The sequence below is a fragment of the Trichechus manatus genome, unplaced genomic scaffold (genome assembly GCF_000243295.1).
Source record: "Trichechus manatus latirostris isolate Lorelei unplaced genomic scaffold, TriManLat1.0 scaffold00081, whole genome shotgun sequence".
Taxonomy (NCBI): Eukaryota; Metazoa; Chordata; class Mammalia; order Sirenia; family Trichechidae; genus Trichechus; species Trichechus manatus.
Genome location: NW_004444017.1, coordinates 11,945,744 through 11,967,439, shown reverse-complemented (window position 1 = coordinate 11,967,439; position 21,696 = coordinate 11,945,744). Strand labels below are relative to the sequence as shown.

The following is a 21,696-nucleotide window of genomic DNA, read 5'->3' as shown; positions in this document are numbered from 1 at the left end:
CTTTTCCTTGATGAATAAAAAAAAAAATTCTACTTTTATAAAATGCTCTAAAACTGCTCAATTATTTTAGTTATTAAGAACCTAGTATTTCGGATAGCCACCTCCAGATAAGAAATTATGATCTCTGTTCTGTTTAATGTTTATAGACTAGATAAATATAAGTGATAAATATAAGGCTGCCTTTGGATTTAAGATTTAAAGCTTCATCTTGTTTTAGGTTTCAGAAATATAGCATTTCTGTATAACCAGATATTGTTTCTCTTAGAATAATAAAAGGATGATAATCATAATGTGGGAAATTATGAACAAAATACATTCGAATGCTCTTTGCAAGAAAGTAAGATGCTATAAAGGTTAAGTTCATTTTGGACCTTACCCATGAGTATTCTGTTGTTTAGGGACTTGGAGGTCCTCATTATAAATTAGTCTGTCATGTAAAGCCGGCACTGAAGGTGGGAATTTGAGGACTCTGGGAAAGCTCAGAAATTCCACATCGAGCAACTAGAAACAAAAGAGAACCATAACGTAAGATTTGCCCTGAGCATTTTACTGAGGAGATAGGCCTGGAGAAGAGAATTCTGTTTATACAAATAAATAAGGCTTGAACTTTTAACATAAACAACATGGGAGAATTACTCACACAAAAGCCCAGTTAAGCAGGCAGATAGGTCATAGAAACCAGCGTTGCCTCAGAGCATGCTCTGTAAGCTTGAGGTGGGGAGTTCAGAGCCAGTACCTCCATCCCCTAGGAGGAGGAGAAGGCGATTCCAACACTGAGGAGAAAGTAGGGAGGGCGGCGTTTAGGCCGCCTATGACTGCTGTGAAGCTCCACGCTCACATTTCAATATCTGTAACACCTTAATGAAATGAAGTGGGTGTTTATTGGATTTCTTGCCTCCCTGATTAGTCTCCCTGAAGACTCAGTGTATTGGCCTTCTGTCTAATGCGTTTTCATCTTTTGTTAAAGTTGTGTATGAAAAGACCTCTTTAAAAGCTCTGGCAAAGTACACTATCAGAAAATCTCCTAAAAAGTGGTTGGAATCTTATCTCCTGTAGAAAGTATCAATGTCTTAAAGGAGGAGCAGTACTTTGAAGGCCTCCCACGTCCCTTTTAACTCCACAGCTGGCCAGGATCCATCATCTTCTTGTGAAGGGACTCAGTGGCAATAGAAGGACGGTGTAGTCTCCATATTGGAACACGTGACCACCTCCAGTGCTGCCTCCAGTTAGGAAAGCAGGGAGTCGTGGGACCCACCAGAGAAACAGAGAAGGCCATCCTTTATCTGTTCTTTGTTCAGCTCAGCTGCGCATGTGATCTGGAATCCTTGTATTATGACAGAAACCACTACTGATGCCTTCATTTCAGCCTAAAATCATGTGCCTCGATTTGCCCACCCTTCAGCTGTCCTCTCCCTTTCACTGACATTCATTGTACAACCCATTATATTCCTTTCTGCTCTCTGCTGCCCCCATTCTCCTGAAGCTGCAGTTAATAAGACCAACAACAAAATTCATCTAGTTGCTAAAGCCAAGGATTTCACCCAGTAAACCCAATAAATATAGGAGCACCTATGTATGCCAGCCACTGGGCTGGGCACAGTTGTTTAGTCCTCATTGCATTCCACACTGCTTCTACCTTCTAAGCACCCTTCTCCTTGGCTTCCGTGATAGTGCTCTGCAGTCTCTTCCGTCTTCATGCCAGGTCTACTTCATTGGCTCTTCTTCCTGTGCCCCACTCCTTAAATATTAATCTTCCCCTGAGATGCAGTCCTTAGCCCTCTTCTCTCTTTGTCTCTCCTTGAGCCACCTCATCTGCTCCCATGTCCTCTGCTACTCTGTCTCTGCAGGTGAATTTCCAGATCTGATTGTTGTTTGCAGTTTCCTACTGGACATCTCCACCTGTTTATCAAACTCAGCGTGTTCAAAAGCACTTCCATTATGTTTATGCAAAAACATGTCCCCTTCCATTATTCCTTAGCTCAGTTAAGGGCTTCATCATCTATGACATCCTCCTACTTCCACAGCGGATCAGTCAGCTCATCTTCTTGATTCTTCCTCATTGACAGTTCATTCATTAGCAGCTCCTCCTTCCTTTCTCCAGGACCTCTGCTTTAACTCCAGTGCTTTGGGGCTCTTATTTCGCTTTGCACAACAGCTTCTTGTCTCCCTGCATCTAGCCTCTGGCTGCTCCAGTCCATCCTCTGTCAACCACCAGAACTGTCTTTCTGCAACACGGATCTCATTGTGTCACTCTACTTACAAACCTCCAGTGCATCCCCACTCTGGCTTCACATAGCATAGGAAGTCACAATCGACCACACCTACTCCACCATCCTCATCTCCCATGATTCCCCAAACCCACAATATCGCTTCTCATTTCCAGGCGCGTGTGTGTGTGTGTGTGTGTGTGTGTGTGTGTGTGTGTGTTCTGCTAATAAAGCCTTTTTTGTCCACTTTTGCCACCTGGAAATTTCTATTCATCCTTTAAGCCCTATCTCAGTCATCCCTAGCAGGCAGGCAGGCAGGCAGTAACTGTTGAGTGAAGGAATGCATGCATGCATGCAGACTTCCCTACACTCTCATGCAAAGTTAGGCTCTTCGTCCGTGCTCTGGCAGAACTCTGCATATCTCTGGTTGCATCTGTCAACATTGTATTGTAGCTATTCTTCGTATCAGTCTAGAGCAGGAATGGCAATGTCTGTGTCATGTACTGCCTGTCCCTCTCCATCTTCCACAGCAGACATTCTTCCCAGCCGTTTTTCCACTGAGCCCAGACAGTGGGAAGAGGGCTGAAATCCTCTTCAACACAGAGGGTCAGCATCCCTCTCAACACAGCACTTCAAGCAGCCACTTTCAGCAGATTGATGTTTTCACACAATTTGAGGTCTGTTTGACATCCCTTGAAGTAGCTACTGTAGTGACAAGCACAGTGGCTGGCCTGAAATAACCACCCAACTACTGAATGAATGACAAATGAGTATTTCTTAATACTAAATAAGATGTTGCTGTTTCAGTTTTATGTTAGCTATAGATTGTTTCACATTGCAGATGTATCTGTCCAAGAGAATGTATGTGTAAAGAGATGAGCGAGGTGCTTTATTGAAATCCATTCTTACTCTTTGCAAAGAATTCTTCTCTCACATACTCAGTACATCAAACACAGCACTGTATGCCACCACCCTCTCTTTACAGAGTCCAGCCCACTGCTTTGCCTTAAAATCAGCACACTGCACGTTATTTCTTCTAGCCTTGCCTTTGATTTATCGTGCGTGTTTTTTTTCAGAAGTGGTTGGAAAGAGCATTAAAAAGATAAGAGTATCTAACCTTCTATTCCAATTTCGTAATACCTCTTTTTGACAATCACAGAAGAACACTGGCAAGCCTGGGTAATTTTAAAACTAGTTTAAAAAGCACTTTAAGATAGCTGCTTTTTTCTATACTGTATGAAGCATTTGATAAATACTAAATAGCAATACTTTTAGTAATTCATTTTATTTGTCTTTGAAACAGATACAGTAGCTATCAAAAAGATGTTGTGTCAAAATAATGAGGAAAATGTGAAACACCCTTTCTGTGGCGCAAGTGAAAGATACAATGTAGGGATCGTTATTGAGTAAATTAGTTTCACTCACACTGTTCAATTAAAAGCCTCCTTGAATCCCGGTGGTGTTTCAGAATTTTAAAAAGGCAATTTGGGTAATATAAATGAAGAAGTCAGGGAAGTTCAGACCTTTTTTTTCTGATTCTGTTAATGTACATAGTTACTGTAAAGACAGCTGGTTGTCGAAAGCTCAAAGTAGAAAGTCCTTGAATGTCAGTCATAAGACTGTGCAATGCAGTAAACAGAATGATGGGAAGACAGAGAAGGAAGAGAAGAAACGTCTGTAGAAAGCCTGCAGCAATTTTTTAAATAACAGTTACACTGACTCTTGGTATGTCTGTAAAGCCTCGTCTCCTTTTGTGACATCATTTTTTTTTTTAATGAATTTATGCTATTGGTGTATTATTGAAATGGCTTTTTCTCACTTTTTTAATGTATTTTCTCTCCTATTATGTTCCCACCTGTCTTTTCTGGAAAATTCATCAGGCTAACTGTCAGGTAGGTTCTTCATGGTGTTTAATGTAATTATTAGGAATGTCCATGGAGGGAACAGAAGTAAACAGACTGTTGATGAATGATAAAACTAAACAGAAAAGGCACATACTAAATAACGGAGAAACTTCTGCAGGTGCATAGAGGCTGCAGACTCTAAGCACGTTAAGCCAATGTGAACATCTATCATAAGAACTTAGCCTAAGGGAATATTGCAGCTCTAAATGATAAAGTAGGTTACCTGGACTGCCCAGTATCTTGTCGTGGCTCAAGATTACAGGCTGCTGCTGGAGGGTTTAATTATTACAGAGCAGTATTATATCCTATGTGGTCACAAGCAATTTGGCTTTAAGCATAATATCAAGAAAAATTCACAGTGATGTATTTTAAATCCGTATTTTAAGTACATACCCAGACATAGCGTGTGCCTTAAAGAAAGAGGGTGACTAGGAAGAAAGTGGAGGAATGTATATATTTTGTTAATGCTGAATTCACCCTTGGAGAATCTGATGCAGTTTAACTCTAGTCCAAGGAATAGTCACCTGAAATTACAGTAGGAGACAGGGCTCTGCATTTCTCCCTTTGGAGTCAGGGAAACGGAGCATTCCTTCACCCACATGAAGCAGCAGAACAAGCTCTTTTTAGATCCTTAAGTGCAAGACAGATACTTTATAAACCAAAAGCAGAGTTAAGCCCAAGGGAAAAGAGACAAACATTTAAATTAAAGTGGGTTTGGGGTGTGTGTGTGTGCGTTGTTTTTAACCTGAGCTCATTTTTATCTTTCAAAAGGAAAAATGATGTGCTTCAGCTGCCATGCAGCACAAACTGTCCTAACAGTTTTCTCGTTTTAATTTCAGAAGTCTACAGAGCAAATGAAGAAGGTCCCTACTATTATTCTTTCTGTCTCTTATAAAGGAGTCAAATTTATTGATGCAACAAATAAGGTAGGCACCGCACCTCTGGCTTAGACACAGATACAGCCCTGAGAATGTGATCTAAAATCGTTTGCTTCCATCGTAACTAGCATCATCCTCATTTTAATCACTCCCCACCACCAACCTTTCATGATTCTCAAAAACACCTGTAGATACACGCACACCACACAAACATTCACATACATACATACATACATAAAGGCACATTTTATTTGGGGGGCTTAATCCGAGATTCCTATAAATATTTTGCTTTCACTTTTCCATGTTGCCTTCTCTAATAGGGAGCCCTGGTGGCACAGTGGTCAAGAGCTCAGGCTGCTAACCAAAAAGTCAGCTGTTCAAATCTACGAGCTGCTCCTTGGAAACCCTATGGGGCAGTTCTTCTCTGTCCTGTAGGGTTGCTATGAGTTGGAATCAACTCAACGGCAGTGGGTTTAGTTTTGGTTTTTTTTCCCTCTAATAGACTAGTAGCACTTAATATCTGGCATGTCTTTTGGATCTAGAGAACAACGAAATAGAAGCAAATCACTACAGAATGAAAGACAACAATTTTATCCTTCCTCCATTAGAGGAAATATCACTAGATGAAGGGTTAGAATAATTGTCTTTCCATTTCAATGAAAATATATGTCCTTTCTTTTGATTACACATAATGAATACCTGACACAAGGAACACACTGTGGCTTTTTTATTCTAAATTGTATTTAATTTTCAAATACTGAGATGGAAGAGAGAGTTTCAATTTTATTCAACATAATAAACGAATGTTTTATTCCTTCATTCTTCAAACTGACAAACTATTGGAAGAGGGGGAAAGAGGCCCTAACCATTGGCAAATATCATTTTCTTTCTGGACTGCCTAACAAAACCTGCTACTTGGACCCATTTCCATTTTGGAGGAAGGGAACAGAAAGTCATGAAACAGGTAGACTTAAGCAATGGTAACTTGGGGCCATGGCAGCTGGCTTTGGATACCAGGGGAAAGTCCCATGGGCAGTGACTCTTCCGTGTCTGTAATAAATGTGAGCATCCGAATCAACCAATTAGAAGCTCTCCTGGTTTGTTTTCTATAACAAAGAAGGTTGCTGCAATAGCAGTCAGATAAACCCAAGCTCCGCATAGGAAAACCACCTCCTGGTTCCTCCTGAAACCCAGACAGAAAGCTTTTAACCCAGCGTTGTCATACTGCTGACGATATCCAAAGCATACCTAGAGGCACATGCCTTAACTATGTAGTAATTAATACCATCAAGGTTTCAGCTATCAGTATCAAAATGATAGCTTTAGTTCTGCAGTATGTTGCTGACAGTTATTGTTGTCAGATTACAATTGTGGAAACTCAAATCAGAATAATCTTGATTGATTTGCTTTTTCTTTTTTTTTTTGACTTCTTGGAAGCAACTTTAGTCACTGGCCCATAAACTTGTTTTATTTTTAAATTGTAGTAGTTGGTTTTAAAAATTCCAAAACTTTACGGAACTCTCATTGAAGATACCATTGCTATCTGCTGTATCTAAATTTCAAGCAAGACTTTGGCACTTGGATTTTTTTCCTAAACTGGAGCAACTGTCTCTACCGCATTTGCATTTGAAAAACACTAGCAGCAATATATTGTCAGTGTATGAGTTTGACACTCTTTTAGATTAACAACCATAGCAGACTTGAATTCTGACAACTTCTAAACAAGTGGTATTTGCCCTGAGAAGTTTCCAGCGTCTTAAGGCTGTCATTCCATGATGCTGGTGGTATGATCGGATGCCTCTGTATTGATAGCATCCCAGATCAGAGGGATGAGGGAGAGCCCTGTCAGTTCTGTTGCATTTTTGCTTAAGGACATATCAGGGGACTTAGAGAAGTTGATGCTCCTGTACCTCTAGGAAACATTTCTGCTTCAATCACCAGTAATTAGATGAGTTATTCATAAACCTCTGCTCTCTGGTGGCTGGCTACTCCTTGGAAGTAAGCACAGAAAGATACAAAGAAGATAATTCTGTGAATATAAAGACACTAAGTAAAGAAGGCCAACATATCTTTCAAGTCCTGCCAGTGTGGCCCTGAGTATATTTTCAAGATCTAGAGCAAAGGCAAGGTGTATGATGGCAGGTGGAGCCAACTTGTCTATGAATGTAAGACAGTATCTGTCTACCTGGATTTTTCAGGAATTGAAGGGCTTCAACCGGTGATAGAACTCCTTCCCAATGTCCTGCAAAGTAGCTGATCCACCCAATGCGAAGAGAGTGGGTGGCTCAGAGCAATAGTCTAGTAGTTGCTGTGTGGGAAACTGAAGTGGAGAGGCTGCATGCAGAGGAAGGGTAGAAGAAAAATAGTTTTAAGGCCACATCAGTGGAGTTTGACTATAGAAGGCTGAGAAACATCGCCAGCAACCAGGGATAGAGGACTGCTTGTAGAAGGCATAGAAGACCCAAAGTTGAAGGATTATCCTCAAGTTGTGCTGTGAAAGGAACTGCACTCAGATACCTAGCTTCCAGCAGTGTGTAGTGGCATGTTTGCATGCCACTCTATATGCACAGTCTATGCAAGTGTTTTGTAGCAAAAATTGACCTCTAATGCCCACAGCAGGAAAGGAACAGATGGATAAATTCCAAAGTCCTGTTTTCTGTTTGCCCTGGGAAATGTTGTCTTGGTGAGCTGCTCTGATCTGAGGTGAAGGACTTGCGAAATGCAAGCATATTTGAAGACCCCAATTTTAGATACTAGTGGCCACGAACGGAGCCCTGGTGGTACAGTGGTTAGGCACCAGGCTGCTAACCAAAAGACCAGCGGTTCAAACCTACGCAGCGGCTCCATGGAAGACCTGGTGACCTGCTCCAGTAAAGATACAGCCAAGAAGACCTTATGTGGCAGTTCTGCTCTGTTACATGGGGTCGCAATATGTCTAAATTAACTTCACAGCACCTGAGGGCCCTGGTGGCACAATGGCAGTTCGAACCCACCAGCTGCTCTGTGGGAGAAAAGACCTGGCAATCTGCTCCCGTCGACTCAATGACACTCAACAACTGTGGTCACTAAGCCTGTCTTAAGGCACAACCAAGAATCACACCTTAATATCAATATTTATTGTTGTCATTGTACTTTATTCTTAAGCAGTGCTCTCCTAACCATTGTATTTCTTTAACGCGTGCCCTGTCAAAGTGGGGGCAAAGGGGATAAATGTTTTATCTGCATGTCATTGATGGACCCTTCCTTAAATGACACCCCCAACAGCCACACAACTAGTTGGTCATGGAGAAAGAGTAAAACTTGATTTTCCCGCTCCCTGACCTGACGCTTTTTCTGTTACACCACAGTTCCTTTCCACCAGTTAGTCTGCAGTGTGATGGATAATTAATTATGTGTTAATTACTCTTCCTTTTCTATTAGTCCCCATTAGACTACCTAAAAGATGAGCCCGCCGGCGAAGCATGTCTTTCCTTTTATTCTCATAAATAAGTGGTTACGGCTGAGTTCGTGGGGAAGGGTTAGTTGCCTAGTTATGAACTCATAAATGGTATTGCCTAGCAGCTTAAGAAACGAATTGATTCATGAATCCTGATTTAAGAAGGAAGAGGCAGAAAAGGATCGTGAGTTAAAAATGGAACTTGAATAGATTTAAAACACTGCAGATACATCGCTTCTGTTTTCTGTAGTTGTGTAGCGCAGAGGTAACTAGAATGGTCTTTGGGCCACAGGACTGCGTCTGTTTAGCTACAGACCCTCCTTCAGGTCCGTAGGATCTTCCAAGAGGGAACAAAACTCACCACATTGAGCACGGCCTGAGAAGCGAACGTGCTGATTCCCCCTTCAGTCCTTCCCGTCTGGGGAAATCAGGAACAATGCATCGTTGGGCTTTGTTTTTTGTGTTTTCTGAATGCCAACTTCAGATCGTCACACAGGGATTATGCTGTTTTTTAGGCACAAATTAATGTGGCACAGTTGCCTAAACAAGTGCCCATTGTTTTTTATAGCCCATGCTTCTTCTTCGAAGAAGCTGAAAGTTGAATTCAGAGCACATTACTAAGTGTGCGTGCTGTTCTCATAATTGGGCACTCTGCATGGTGTCTCCAGTTACTCTCCAGCGGGACTGCTGCCTCTGTTCCAAGGGGCCCTCTTGGCCTGAGGGAAAGGGGAGGAGGGGACAATGCATTCTTTCACTCAGGGAAAACCTGGCCTAAAGAAGACACAGGAGAAACGGCCTACCTGTCATAGCTCAGATGGAGGGAAGTGGTGAGGGGCAGGCCCTTATCACTTCATCATCACACACCCTTCTTAGGACCCTGGCATTAATTGGCTGGACCAGAAAATCCTGTTTTATACTCACCAGCTAGACACCTCTAGCTGTTTCGCAACATGATGAGGGCAACAGACAGGCACCTTAAGGATACTAAACTGTCAAACTTTCAGTCTCAAAGAAAGTACACGGTGAGCCTGGTGAGCCTCTCCCCAGTTCTTCTCCTGAGCCTTTTTGAAGCTCTGTTATCTTAAAACATGCTTAGAAACGGAGGCTGATCAACATAAAAGGAGTCCATTTTAAAGGGAGGCCCATGACATCACCTTTCAATGTGGGAAGGAGCCCCTGACTGATGCATTGTACGAGGTGGAAAGAATGTATTCCTCCTTGACTTCTTCTCCAAGGAAGAAACCAACCACCCACTCCCCACGCAATCCACAGCCTAGTGTCTGTCGTATTGGATTCATCAGACGCGCAGAACACTGGCTTCACCATTCTGCAGAGGTCGATGATGCAGAGTGGTGGCAGTGGTTCAGTAGGGAGACCCCCCCCCTTCAAATTCTCATGGCATCCAGACTTATGGAGCCGTGGAGGCTGGATGAACCCCCTAAATGATTGCTCTGAGATAATTTTTAAACCTTAAACTTTAAACCAAAAATATCCCCTGAAGTCTTCTTAAAACCAAACAATAGTTTAGCTTAACTATTAATGAACGTCTGCCTTGAGCATTGCACTCTTTTAAGATCTATCTGTATGGGATCAAACTGACAACAGAAACTTTAAAGATGAGTTAGGAAACTTAGGGGGCACTGAGTTTATGTCAGTGGGGGAAGAACAACCCAGAAAAGGAGAGTGAGAATCATTGCACAACTCGAAGAAATGTAATCAGTGTCACAGAATTGTGCATGCAGAAACTATTGAATTGGTGTATGTTCTCAACAGCAACAAAAAATAAAACAAATTATTTTTTAAAAAAAAACTAGTGAGACCTCGGGTCACTTGCCACATTATTGCACTGCAGGTGTACCAGGAAGTTCTCTGCTGAAATATTCCTCCATATAGAGGCCATCAATACAAATTCATTTCAGCATATTTTTAAGTGCCAGTTACACAACTAAGTTTTTCAGTTATTCATACCTGAATATGGGATATTTTTATTAGCCTGTTTTCCTCCTAGCTTAGACCATGGGAACAGAGGAATAAGAATGTCGGCAATGGGAGCTTGTTGCCATCCAGTCAATTCTGACTCATAGCAACCTATAGGACAGAGTAGAACTGCCTCATAGCGTTTCCAAGGAGCGGCTGGTGGATTCAAACTGCCGACCTTTTGGTTAGCAGCCAAGCTCTTAACCACTGTGGGCAATGGGAAAGGAGGCTGATTTTGGAACATGGAGCATTGCAGAAGAGAGCAGACCTCACTGGGCAGTCAGAAGACAGCCCTGGGCTCCTAGGGAATAAAGAGAAGGGGCCCAGAAAATTGGAGGGAAGGTCATTAAATTCAGAAGATGTGTCAGAAAAGACAGAGGAGGAGGAATCTCCAGAGATCTGTGTTGCAGTTTTACCCAGAGCCACAATGCTGCCACATGATTGAAATTGCCAAGAGTGACATCCTGTGAATTGGCAAGATTCAGGGAATTCAGTGCAAGCAAAACCACAGGGCACTTTTCTCTGTGATACTTTCCCAAGAAGTTGATCTGCTTTATGCTTGTAAAGGATGTCCAGAACACAAAAGGTCAATTTAGTTAAAAGTTGGAGCAAATGAAACTTCCCTCTGTTTCCAGTGGGTCCTGAGCAGGGTGAGACCAAATTGACAGACTTTCTGAGGTAAGAGCAAAAAAACAGCTGCCATCAAGTCAAGTCCGACTCGTGGTAGTGCCACGTGTATCAGAGTAGAACTGTGCTCCATAGGGTTTTCAGTGGCTAATCTTTCAGATACATAGATCACAAGGCCTTTCTTCCAAGGCGCCTCTGAGTGGACTCAAACTTCTAAACTTTTGATTAGCAGCCAAGTGTATTAAGCCATTAAAATGGTGGCGGAGGCTCTCAGCACCTGCTAAGATCCGCACATTTAATGACTGTAAACCATCTCATTTTAAAACTCACTAGTTCCTAATTTAGTTTTCTCCTTGAAGAAATGATATCTGAATGCCAGTAGAGGATCATGACCTTCTATTTTGAAACTGTATCTTGGAATAAAATGTTACTTATTTATGGGATTCCAATTTCGATTTGAGTTATTTTTGAGGGAGTGCTGCCTGTGGTGTCAACACACAGGGCCACAGTGAACAATGTCTTAATTTTCTTTTATGTGTTAATTTTGTAATTGTTTCCCGACCACACAGCTCAGTAGAGTGAGGGACATGAAGTACTTGCTGGGGGCACTGGCAGGGAAGAACATTCTGTAAACGTTTTTAGGCACTGATGGGTATACGCGGAACTTTATATTGCCAACAGGTTATTTAAGATCGTGCAATTAAAAACTAATTAGGGTAAGTAAAGCATTGAGGGTTTTATATCTGTGACAACTGCAAAAAACATAAATGGAACCTTATAAGATAAAAAACGAATGCTCTATTATGTGAGGATTTTTTTTTCTTTTTAAATACATTTTTGTATCAAAAGAAGATTCTAGTAGGGTTTGCAGCCAAGATGATGCTCCATGATTATTTCATGCTTCAGGACAATAAACCTGTTGCCATGGAGTTGGTTTCAACTCATAGAGACCCTATAGGACAGCGTAGGACTGCCCCACAGGATTTCCAAGGAGTGGTTGGTGGATTTGAACTGCTGACCTTTTGGTTAGCAGCTGAGCTCTTAACCACTGCACCACCAGGGCTCCTTCAGGACAATAGTAGTACAGAAACCTTTCCTCGCTTACTTCCTACCTGTTCATTTTGGAGGCAAAGGGGGTGGGGGGGGAGGAGCAAAGAAATGATAGAGAAAAACAAAGATATGAAAACAGTAAGAGAAGTGAATGAAGGAAATACATCACAATGTATTTGAAAGAGTGTGAGCTCTATAGTCAGACAACCCCAAATTTCAGTCCCAGCTCCAACACCTGCCCTGAGTCCAAACCCAAAAACCAAACCCATTTCTGTCGAGTCAATTCCAACTCCCACAGGATTTCCAAGGAGCAGCTGGTGGATTTGAACTGCCGACATTGGGTTAGCAGCTGGACACTTAACCGCTGCACCACCAGGGCTAAGACACTTAAACTCTCTGAGTACAAGTTTTCTCACCGGTAAGATAATGATAGCAACAGTGCCAACCTCAGAATTATACATGGTGATACAATTAATAAAGTGTTACACCTGCGGGACCCTGGATCAAGTGAGACCTCCTTAATATTGCAGCGTGGTTGTCTTAGCTTCCTAGGGCTGCCATAACAACACACCACAAAGTGGGTGGCTTTAAAGAGCAGAAATTTATTATGTCATAATTCTGGAGGCTAGAGGTCAAATTCAGGGTGCTAGCAGGACCATGCTTTCTCTATCCACTCTAGAGGAAAAGATCCTCGCTTGCCTCTTCCAGCTTCTGTAGCCCCAGGCATCTCTTGGCTTGTAGATGTGTCTGCACATAGGGTCTTCCTCCTGTGTGACTGTCTCCATGTCTGTTCTTCCCTTTTATAAGACATCACTCAGAAGGGATTAGGACTCACCCTACTCTGGTATGACCTTAACTGATAATTTAACTGATAACATCTTCAAACAAAGATCCTATTTCTAAACAAGGTCATATTCTCAGGTACAGGGGTTAGGACCTCAACGTATCTTTTTGGGGAACACGATTCAATCCACAACAGTCGTGTTTCCCTTATCCTACTCTTACGTCTTAGCCTTCACGGAATCTTTGAGAGAGAGCACTTGGATGCTTCCACCTGCCTGCTTCTTTCTGTACCTGCTTTTGCTCTGGTAGAGTGGGGTCAGGGCATGAGAACAATGAGCAAGCACAATATGAGGGATCAGGAAACCCCCTTGGATCAGAATTCCTCCTTTAAAAAAAAAAAAAAAAAAAAACCATTGCCTTCAAGTTGATTCCGACTCATAGTGACTCTATAGGACAGAGTAGAACTGCCACATAGAGCCTCCAAGGAACACCTGGTGGATTTGAACTGCCGACCTTTTGGTTAGCAGCCATAGCACTTAACCACTGCGCCACCAGGCAGAAAGTGACAGGTGATCCTTCCAGGGGGAGTCAGCAGGAGGCAGTGTTACATATCTACAAGTGGATATGGGAATGCAAACAGTAAAATGCTTAGTAATTACTATGTATTTTTTAAAGTGTCTGCCACTCAGACTACATCTGTGTATCCCACTTGGTGAGAACCACTGCCGCAGGATATGATTATGAAAACATTCCTTCCAGACCTTACATGCATTTGCCCATGGATAGCATTGGATCAATCTGAACATTGCTGGTCTGAAATACTCTAGGAGGAAAGCTACTGGTCACTGGCCTTGGTTCTAAAATATGTTGCTTTGCAAAGGATACCAATGGTCTTTTATGTCATTTCTTCTAGAACATAATTGCTGAGCATGAAATTCGTAACATCTCCTGTGCTGCCCAGGACCCAGAAGATCTCTCAACATTTGCTTATATCACAAAAGATTTGAAGTCCAATCACCACTACTGTCATGTGTTTACTGCCTTCGATGTGGTGAGTAACTACCCTTCTCTTTGGACAGATTAAAAATATCCCCAAAATGTACCTGGATTTTATTGAAAGCCCAACTTGTAATTAACATACAAGCTTTGGCTTCTTTACCAAATATTAATGTATACCAAGCAACTATAAGGTATTTTGGCAGACTCAGCTTTTCTGAGCTTTTTCTATATTTTTGCTCATCCATTAAACTTTGAGCTTTCCTCCTACCTGGTACCTCAACTGTCATTACTCAACTAACTTCACTTTTCAAATTCGACAAATTCCTTTCTTCCTCTGGTACCAAAATAAAATAAAGGTCTTTTGGCTTCCTCGTTCCTTTATTATATCTGTTGGTTTCTCTGGTAGCCATTTCTAAATACTAAGGATCTTCATCAGTAAGGGCTTCAAGTCCTCTTTGCTTTCAGCAAACAAGGTTAATACATTTAATAGTAGTCAAATTTGACACCTACAGGTAATAATTGGAAATGCCAAAGTGTGACCCATTTGCTCATTAGAAGTTAGTCTTGTAATGATGACCTATGGTATTTATTGTTGTTAGTTGCTGTTGCATTAGTTCCAGCTCATGGCCACGCCATGTATAACAAAATGAAACACTGACAGGTCCCGAGCTATCTTCACAATTGTTGTGATCCATAGGGTATTCACTGACTAATTTTCAGAAGTAGATCACCAGGCCTTTCTTCCTAGTCTGTCTGAGTCTAGAAACTCTCCTAAAGCCTGTCTACCATGGGTGATCCTGCTGGTAATTGAAATACTGGTGACATAGCTTCCAGCATCACAGCAATATGCAAACCACCACAGTACAGCAAACTGACAGACAGGTGGTGGCCTTATGGTGTTATACCATTTATAGTCATACTTGTCATTAAGTCTAAAACTTAGTCCATGTATTACAAACTTGGACAATGAAAACAACAAATGTTCCTTTAAGATCTATAGATCCTCAAGATGGCACAAATTGCTTCAGGGTGTCTCTAATGTGGTACATTGGGCATTCTGCAGTTGAAGCTGACAGAAAGATGCATGGCTGTCACCTGGAAATAATTTATAATCAGAAGAATTCTAAAATGTCACTTTAGTTTTATAATTCTGCTCTGTTCCATTTGAAATATACATATTTAAAGAATTACACAGAAACTGGAGTATAATATATTCTTGGGAGGCCAGCCCACAGTTCAGTATCATGGATATCAGACTGCATTAAGCAGTCTTTTCCAGTTCTGACAAAACACCCATGGACCAATGCCACCATAATCCAAAAATCACACCATCAGAGGTGTGTTAGTCTGGCTCACACTTAGAACACTTGTATCATGCGGCAGGTTGCTCATCCCTTTCAGTTTTTGAAGATTGAAAGCATAGGAGAGAACATTCATGAGTCTTTAAAAAAATCCCTTCTATTTTGGGAGACATGACGAGAATAATTTAAAAGTGGTATGTGGTAAAAGTAAGGACTGCAAAGCAAAGCCCTGAAAGGCTGCTCTAAATATCTGTGGATTCTGTTTGGTTGCATGGGATCTCGGCGTTACCAGCGTTATTTAAAGTCAGTTCAGTGGGCTTTACAAGAATGTACAGTGTTTCATTAGTGGTGTCGTAAACACAACTTGCCCTTCTGTGAAATGCAATAGTTTCATTCTAAACAGTAAAATTTCATTCTACCCAGTACATTTTGTTTGCATGAAACACCTTTGTCTGTGAGAGTTGAGCTGGTATGACAGAAAGACAGACAGGTGGACCAAAGTTCACATCCCAACTCAGCTACCTACTCCTTTTTCTTAGACAAATTGCAGGACTTCTCTGAGTCCTGATTTCCTTATCTATAAAACAGGGACAAGGATTTGTACCTCGCAGGTTTTTGCCAGGATTGAAATGAAGGAACATATGAAGTTGTTAGGTGCCGTCTAGTCAACTCCAACTCATAGCGACCCCATGTGACAAAGTAGAATTGCCACATACGGTTTTCTTGGCTGTAATCTTTATGGGAGCAGATTGCCAGGCCTTCTCCCGTGGAACTGCTGGGTGGGTTCAAACCACCAACCTTTCAGTTAGCAGTCGAGCACTTAACCATTTGCACCACCAGAGCTCCTAAGATGTGTCGAATGCTTCATAAGTAATAGGTGGTCAATGTCAGTTCTGTTCCACCTCCTCCCTCTCCTTGCCTGCAGCAACACAGTCAACAGCCTGACCCTTCTTCTGCTAAAATACATACGATTGAGGTTTGACAGAAGTGTATTCCTCAAGGTCCAAAGTTCTCCCACTGCCCTTGTAAAAGAACTTGAGAAGCAAAGCCTCAAAGAAACCATTGACTCCACAGACCTTGCTGCATCTATACAGTGCTTTCTGTTGAAAGTCAGCCCTGGGTATTGCAGCTTTTCTTTCAGTAAGATTGGTTTTTAAAGTAAAATATAATTTGCCTTCATAAGAGTATCAAAAATATTTTTCTACAATCAAACTAAAATTGATACCCATGGGCCATCTGCCCCTTGAGTTTTTTAGCTATAAACATATGACAATAGAATATTGAGATGAAATACAGGAAAAAATGGTCAGATGTTTAGCTCTATTATCAACATGATGCCCCGATACACTTGGAAAACGTGTGAAGAATTGCTTCACATTTTATCTTTTCATCCAGATGTTTGATTTAATGTAGACATTCACTAATTTAGGATTCTGGTATCAGCTCCAAAGAATTTTCGTCTTACATCATAAATCCAGTATTTTAATCCTCTCTAGGTGAGCACAGGCTGTCTAACTTCAAACATAGTAACCAAGGCCGCCAGCCTTGACCTTATAGCCTCTGAGCAATTTTGAGATGCAACAAGCTTTGCTTGTACGTAAAAAAAAAACTTCTTTGACAATGGATTTTTGTGTCTTCATGTAAGACAGTTCAATATTCAATCAATCTTGAAGACTTAAAACTCTTTCGATGTGAATCAGTCCCCCTGGCAAAAGAAAAAAAAAAAAAAGAGTACCTTATATTAACTCAAGTATACATTTAATCCTTTCGCTGATACGTATAAATACATACACATTTTAAATTTGAAAGCTATTGGTGTTTGACCTTGTAGATCTTTTATGGGTCATGTAATGTTTCTAAGAATATCTGCTATCATCAAACCTTTAATGATGTGTAGGAAGTTTCTAGTTTATGGAGAGTTGGATTTGAAATTTGGAGCATTTTTGCATTGAAATCTTGTGGCCTAGGAAGTGAGGCCCAAGGCCCCCCTACAGAAGCTGCATGTGAGTTTAATGTTACTACAGGGCGTTTCCAAGCCTTTAACGTGCTCAGATGCGCTGTGAGTCTCCAAGACCAGGTGGAGTGTACAGTGTTTCCCAAATTTATTTAACCATGGCACACTTCTTTCAAGAGCATCTCGCGGGACTGGCATTCTGCAGAACACACTTTGGGAAATGTTATGCTAATGAGCTCTCAGCATGTTTCCACTACATAGAATCTCTGATAAATTCAGCTTGTGATTGTTTCAGTTTTAGATGACAAGTAGATGAAAATAAAAAGACCAGAGCAAAAACGGAATCAGGATTTTCAAGAAAAAAGTCAGTGTGTACCTATAGGCAAGCACCAGGCCCCTCTGTATTCTGGAGCCTAAACTAGCTATCATGGGAGCAGATTTCTATTCAGGTCTCTAACTTGCTAAAGCCCAACACATCACCCACTTTAGAACAAAAGGCTTCCCAGACTCCATCTTCTAGGCATGGGATGAGAGGGAACAATAGTTGTTAGGTGCCATCAAGTTGGTTCCAACTCATAGGGACCCTATGTACAACAGAATGATACCCTGCCTGGTCCTGCACCATCCTCAAAATCGTTGGCTATGTTTGAGCCCATTGTTGCAGCCACCGTGTCAGTCAATCTCATTCTGGGTCTTCCTCTTTTTCACTGACCCTCTACTTTACCAAGCATGATGTCCTTCTCCAGGAACTGGTCCCTCCTGATAACATGTCTGAAGTACATGAGATGAAGTCTCGCCATCGTCCCTTCTAAGGAGCATTCTGGCTGTACTTCTTCCAAGACAGACTTGTTCCTTCTTTTGGCAGTCTATGGTATATTCAATATTCTTAAACAACACCATAATTCAAAGGCATCAGTTTTTCTTTGGTCTTCCTTATTCATTGTCCAGCTTTTTCTTTCATACGAGGTGATTGGGCCAGGTGCACCTTAGTCCTTAAAGTGACATCTTTGCATTTTAACACTTTAAAGAGGTCTTTTTGCAGCAGATTTGTCCAATGCAGTGCATCTTTTGATTTCGTGACTTCTGTTTCCATGGACATTGATTGTGGATCAGTATTTTCTCCATTTATCATGATGTTGCTTATTGGTCCAGTTGTGAGGACTTTTGTTTTCTTTATGTCGAGGTGTAATCCATAGTGAAGGCTATAGTCTTTGATTTTCATCAGTAAGTGATTCAAGGTCTCTTCACTTTCAGCAAGCAAGGTTGTGTCATCTGCTTATTGCAGGTTGTTAAAGAGTCTTCCTCCAATCCTAATTCCAAGTTCTTCTTCATATAGTCCAGCTTCTCGGATTATTTGCTTAGCATACAGATTAAATAAGTATGGCGAAAGGATAAAACCCTGACGCACACCTTTCCTGATTTTAAACCACATAATATCTCCCTGTTCTGTTTGAAGAACTGCCTCTTGATCTATATACAGGTTCCACATGAGCACGATTAAGTGTTCTGGAATTCCAGTTCTTCACCATGTTATCCATAATTTGTTATGATCCACACAGTCGAATGCCTTTGCATACTCAATAAAACACAGGTAAATAGCTTTCTGGTGTTCTCAGCTTTCAGCCAGGATCCATCTGACATCAGCAGTGATATCCCTGGTTCCATGTCCTCTTCTGAATCTGGCTTGAATTGGTGACAGTTCCCTGACAATGTACTGCTACAACCGTTTTTTAATTATCTTCAGCAAAATTTTACTTGCGTGTGATGTTAATGATATTGTTCGATAGTTTCCACATTCTGTTGGGTCACCTTTCTTTGGAATGGGCACAAAATATGAATCTCTTGCAGTTGGTTGGCCAGGTAGCTGTCTTCCAAATTTCTTGGCATAGACAAGTAAGTACTTCCAGTGTTGCATCCATTTGTTAAAACATCTTGCTTGGTATTCTGTCAATTCCTGGAGGCTTTTTTTTTTTCTGCCAATGCCTTCAGTGCAGCTTGGACTTCTTCCTGCAATACCATTAGTTCTTGATCATATGCTACCGCCTGAAATGGCTGAACATCAATTCTTTTTGATACAGTGGCTCTGTGTATTTCTTCCATCTTCTTTTGATGCTTCCTGCATCATTCAATATTTTGTCCATAGATTCCTTCAATGTTGTAATTCAAGGCTTAAATATTTTCTTCAATTCTTTCAGCTTGTTGAGAAATTCCAAGTGTGTTCTTCCGTTTTGGTTTTCTAACTCTAGGTCTTTGCACATTTCATGGTAATACTTTACTTTGTCTTTTCAAGCTGCCCTTTGAAATCTTCTGTTCAGTTCTTTTACTTCACTATTTCTTCCATTCGCTTTAGCTACTCTAAGTTCAAGAGCAGTTTTCAGAGTTTCTTCTGACATCCATTTTGGTCTTTTCTTTCTTTCCTGTCTTTTTAATGACATTTTGCTTTCTTCATGTATGATGTCCTTGATGTCATCCCGCAACTTGTCTGGTCTTTGGTCATTGGTGTTCAGTGCCTCTAATCTATTCTTGAGATGGTCTCTAAATTCAGGTGGGATATACTCCAGGTCATACTTTGGCTCTTGTGGACTTGTTTTAATTTTCTTCAGCTTCAGCTTGAACTTGCTTATGAGCAATTGATGGTCTGTTCCACAGTTGGCCCCTGGCCTTGTTCTAACTAATGATATTGAGCTGCTCCATCATCTCAGATGTAGTCAGTTTGATTCCTATGTATTTCATCCAGTGAGGTCCATGTGTATAGTCACTCATTTTGAGTCATGCCACATCAGCAAATAAGTTCTCAAAAGCTTTACTTCATCCACCTCATTAAAGTTGACTCTACTTTGAGGAGGCAGCTCTTCCCCAGTCATATTTTGAGTGCCTTCCAACCTGAAGGGCTCATCTTCTGGCACTATATCAGACAGTGTTCCACTGCTATTCATAAGGTTTTCACTGGCCGATTTTCTAAGAAGTAGATTGCTTGTCCTTCTTCCTACTCTTTCTTAATCTGGAAGTTCCACTGAAACCTGTCCACCATGGGTGACCCTGCTGGTATTTGAAATACTGATGGCATAACTTCCAACATCACAGAAATACTCAAGCCACCACAGTACAACAAACTGACAGACAAGTGGTGGGGGAACAGTAGGGCTAGGTATGAAATAAAGGGTTGGTTATGAGGCTAGGAGTTGTGAGGGTAAAAAACAGGAATTCAGCTTTTCTCTCCTCTGTTATCTCAAATGAGTAGAGGAGAATTCCACACTACTGGGATTGCAGGTGAGGGGGGAGTATTACAGGGGTCACTGAGCCCCAGATCCGCAGGATTTTTCCTAGAAGGCCATATAGATAAGAGATAAATATAACCACAGGGATTTGGAAACTGTTGTCTTCTATATGTTTTTCACTCATTATTCTACATTTGTCGGTGATAAAGTGGATATATAAGAAAGATTTTGCTGTATTCTCTGTGGGAATATCAGATTTGTTTTTTTAAAAAGCTGACAAGGTTGTACTCAGTAGTTTCAGAACATAGAAAGTATTTTTTCTAATAGCATTAAAAGCCATGGCTTTGTTGCTAGACCCTTGCTAACTCTCACTTCTCTTCTCTGTAAAGAACATGTTTGCAGTCTTTGATATTTTTACGCTTGCTCATTCTTATCTGACTTGGAAGTCCCAAATTCTGTAATCTTCAGTGTGTATGGCTTAGACTGGCTCAGGAGTGTATAGGGGATTTTGGAGTTATGATGCTGGTGGGTGGTACATGTGGGAGACGGAGCTGTCTTCCCTGTTCTTTCTTGGCTGAAAGTGGAACATGAAAGAATCTAAATTGGAGAAACAGAAATGGCAAAATGCAGGACAGCATAGTCAGCAGACTGTGTGATAGCATTCTGTAGTACTCTACAATCAATATGTACCAAGTAAGCCAAGTCATAGAGGAGGAAAAATTTGAGAGTTGACCACATTATCATGATCCAGTGATAAGAGTCCCACACCAGCTTCTGACTTTGGTTCCGCTATGAGTTTCTTGGTTTTCTCATCTCATCCATTTAATGAAATTAAAATCCCTGAGCCCATCCTTAATTTCTAGTATTATTTCCATGGAGTAGTTTGAGGTTCCTGAAGAAAAGTATATATGATGTATATTGCAGATGTTGTCCCCCAAAGTAGGAACTTAAAGGTGTGAAAGAACTTAATTTCAGTGAATTCTGACAACTAAATTAATGTTGTATGTGGATCTGAGTAGTCTCTTTCATTCTGTTTCTCATTTTCTCCACTTGAAAATGGCCCTTGACCTATTTGACTGTGATACTATGAACATAAATGGCAATAGAAGAAAATGTTAGTATGTATAGAGCCCTTAAGATTGATCTGTAACACTTTCCCTCCCTACTCTTCCACATACAATCGACACACAAAGTAGAGGCCACTTCCTGGCCGTGTCCACTTTGCTTACTCTCATCAGCAGGGTCAGCCTCAGAAGGGATCCACTTCTGAGAGCTGGGAATGGCCCAAATCCGATGAAAAAGAGGCAGTGCTCCCAACCTTATTATCTTTCTTCACCCCCCTCCCCCAAAAAACAATGTATT

General features: G+C 41.2%; 1 protein-coding gene across 20 annotated transcripts in view; it reads left to right on the top strand.

The window, feature by feature from the left end:
• Positions 1-21,696, top strand: part of LOC101350473 (ankyrin repeat and sterile alpha motif domain-containing protein 1B-like) — a 469,608-nt gene that overhangs the window by 431,178 nt on the left and 16,734 nt on the right. For all 20 annotated transcript variants that reach the window (XM_004381266.1, XM_004381265.1, XM_023735762.1 and 17 more), the window contains 3 exons: positions 4,088-4,099; positions 4,951-5,037; positions 13,776-13,913. In XM_004381266.1, coding sequence (XP_004381323.1) covers positions 4,088-4,099; positions 4,951-5,037; positions 13,776-13,913 — 237 coding nt within the window. The remainder of the gene's footprint in view (positions 1-4,087; positions 4,100-4,950; positions 5,038-13,775; positions 13,914-21,696) is intronic.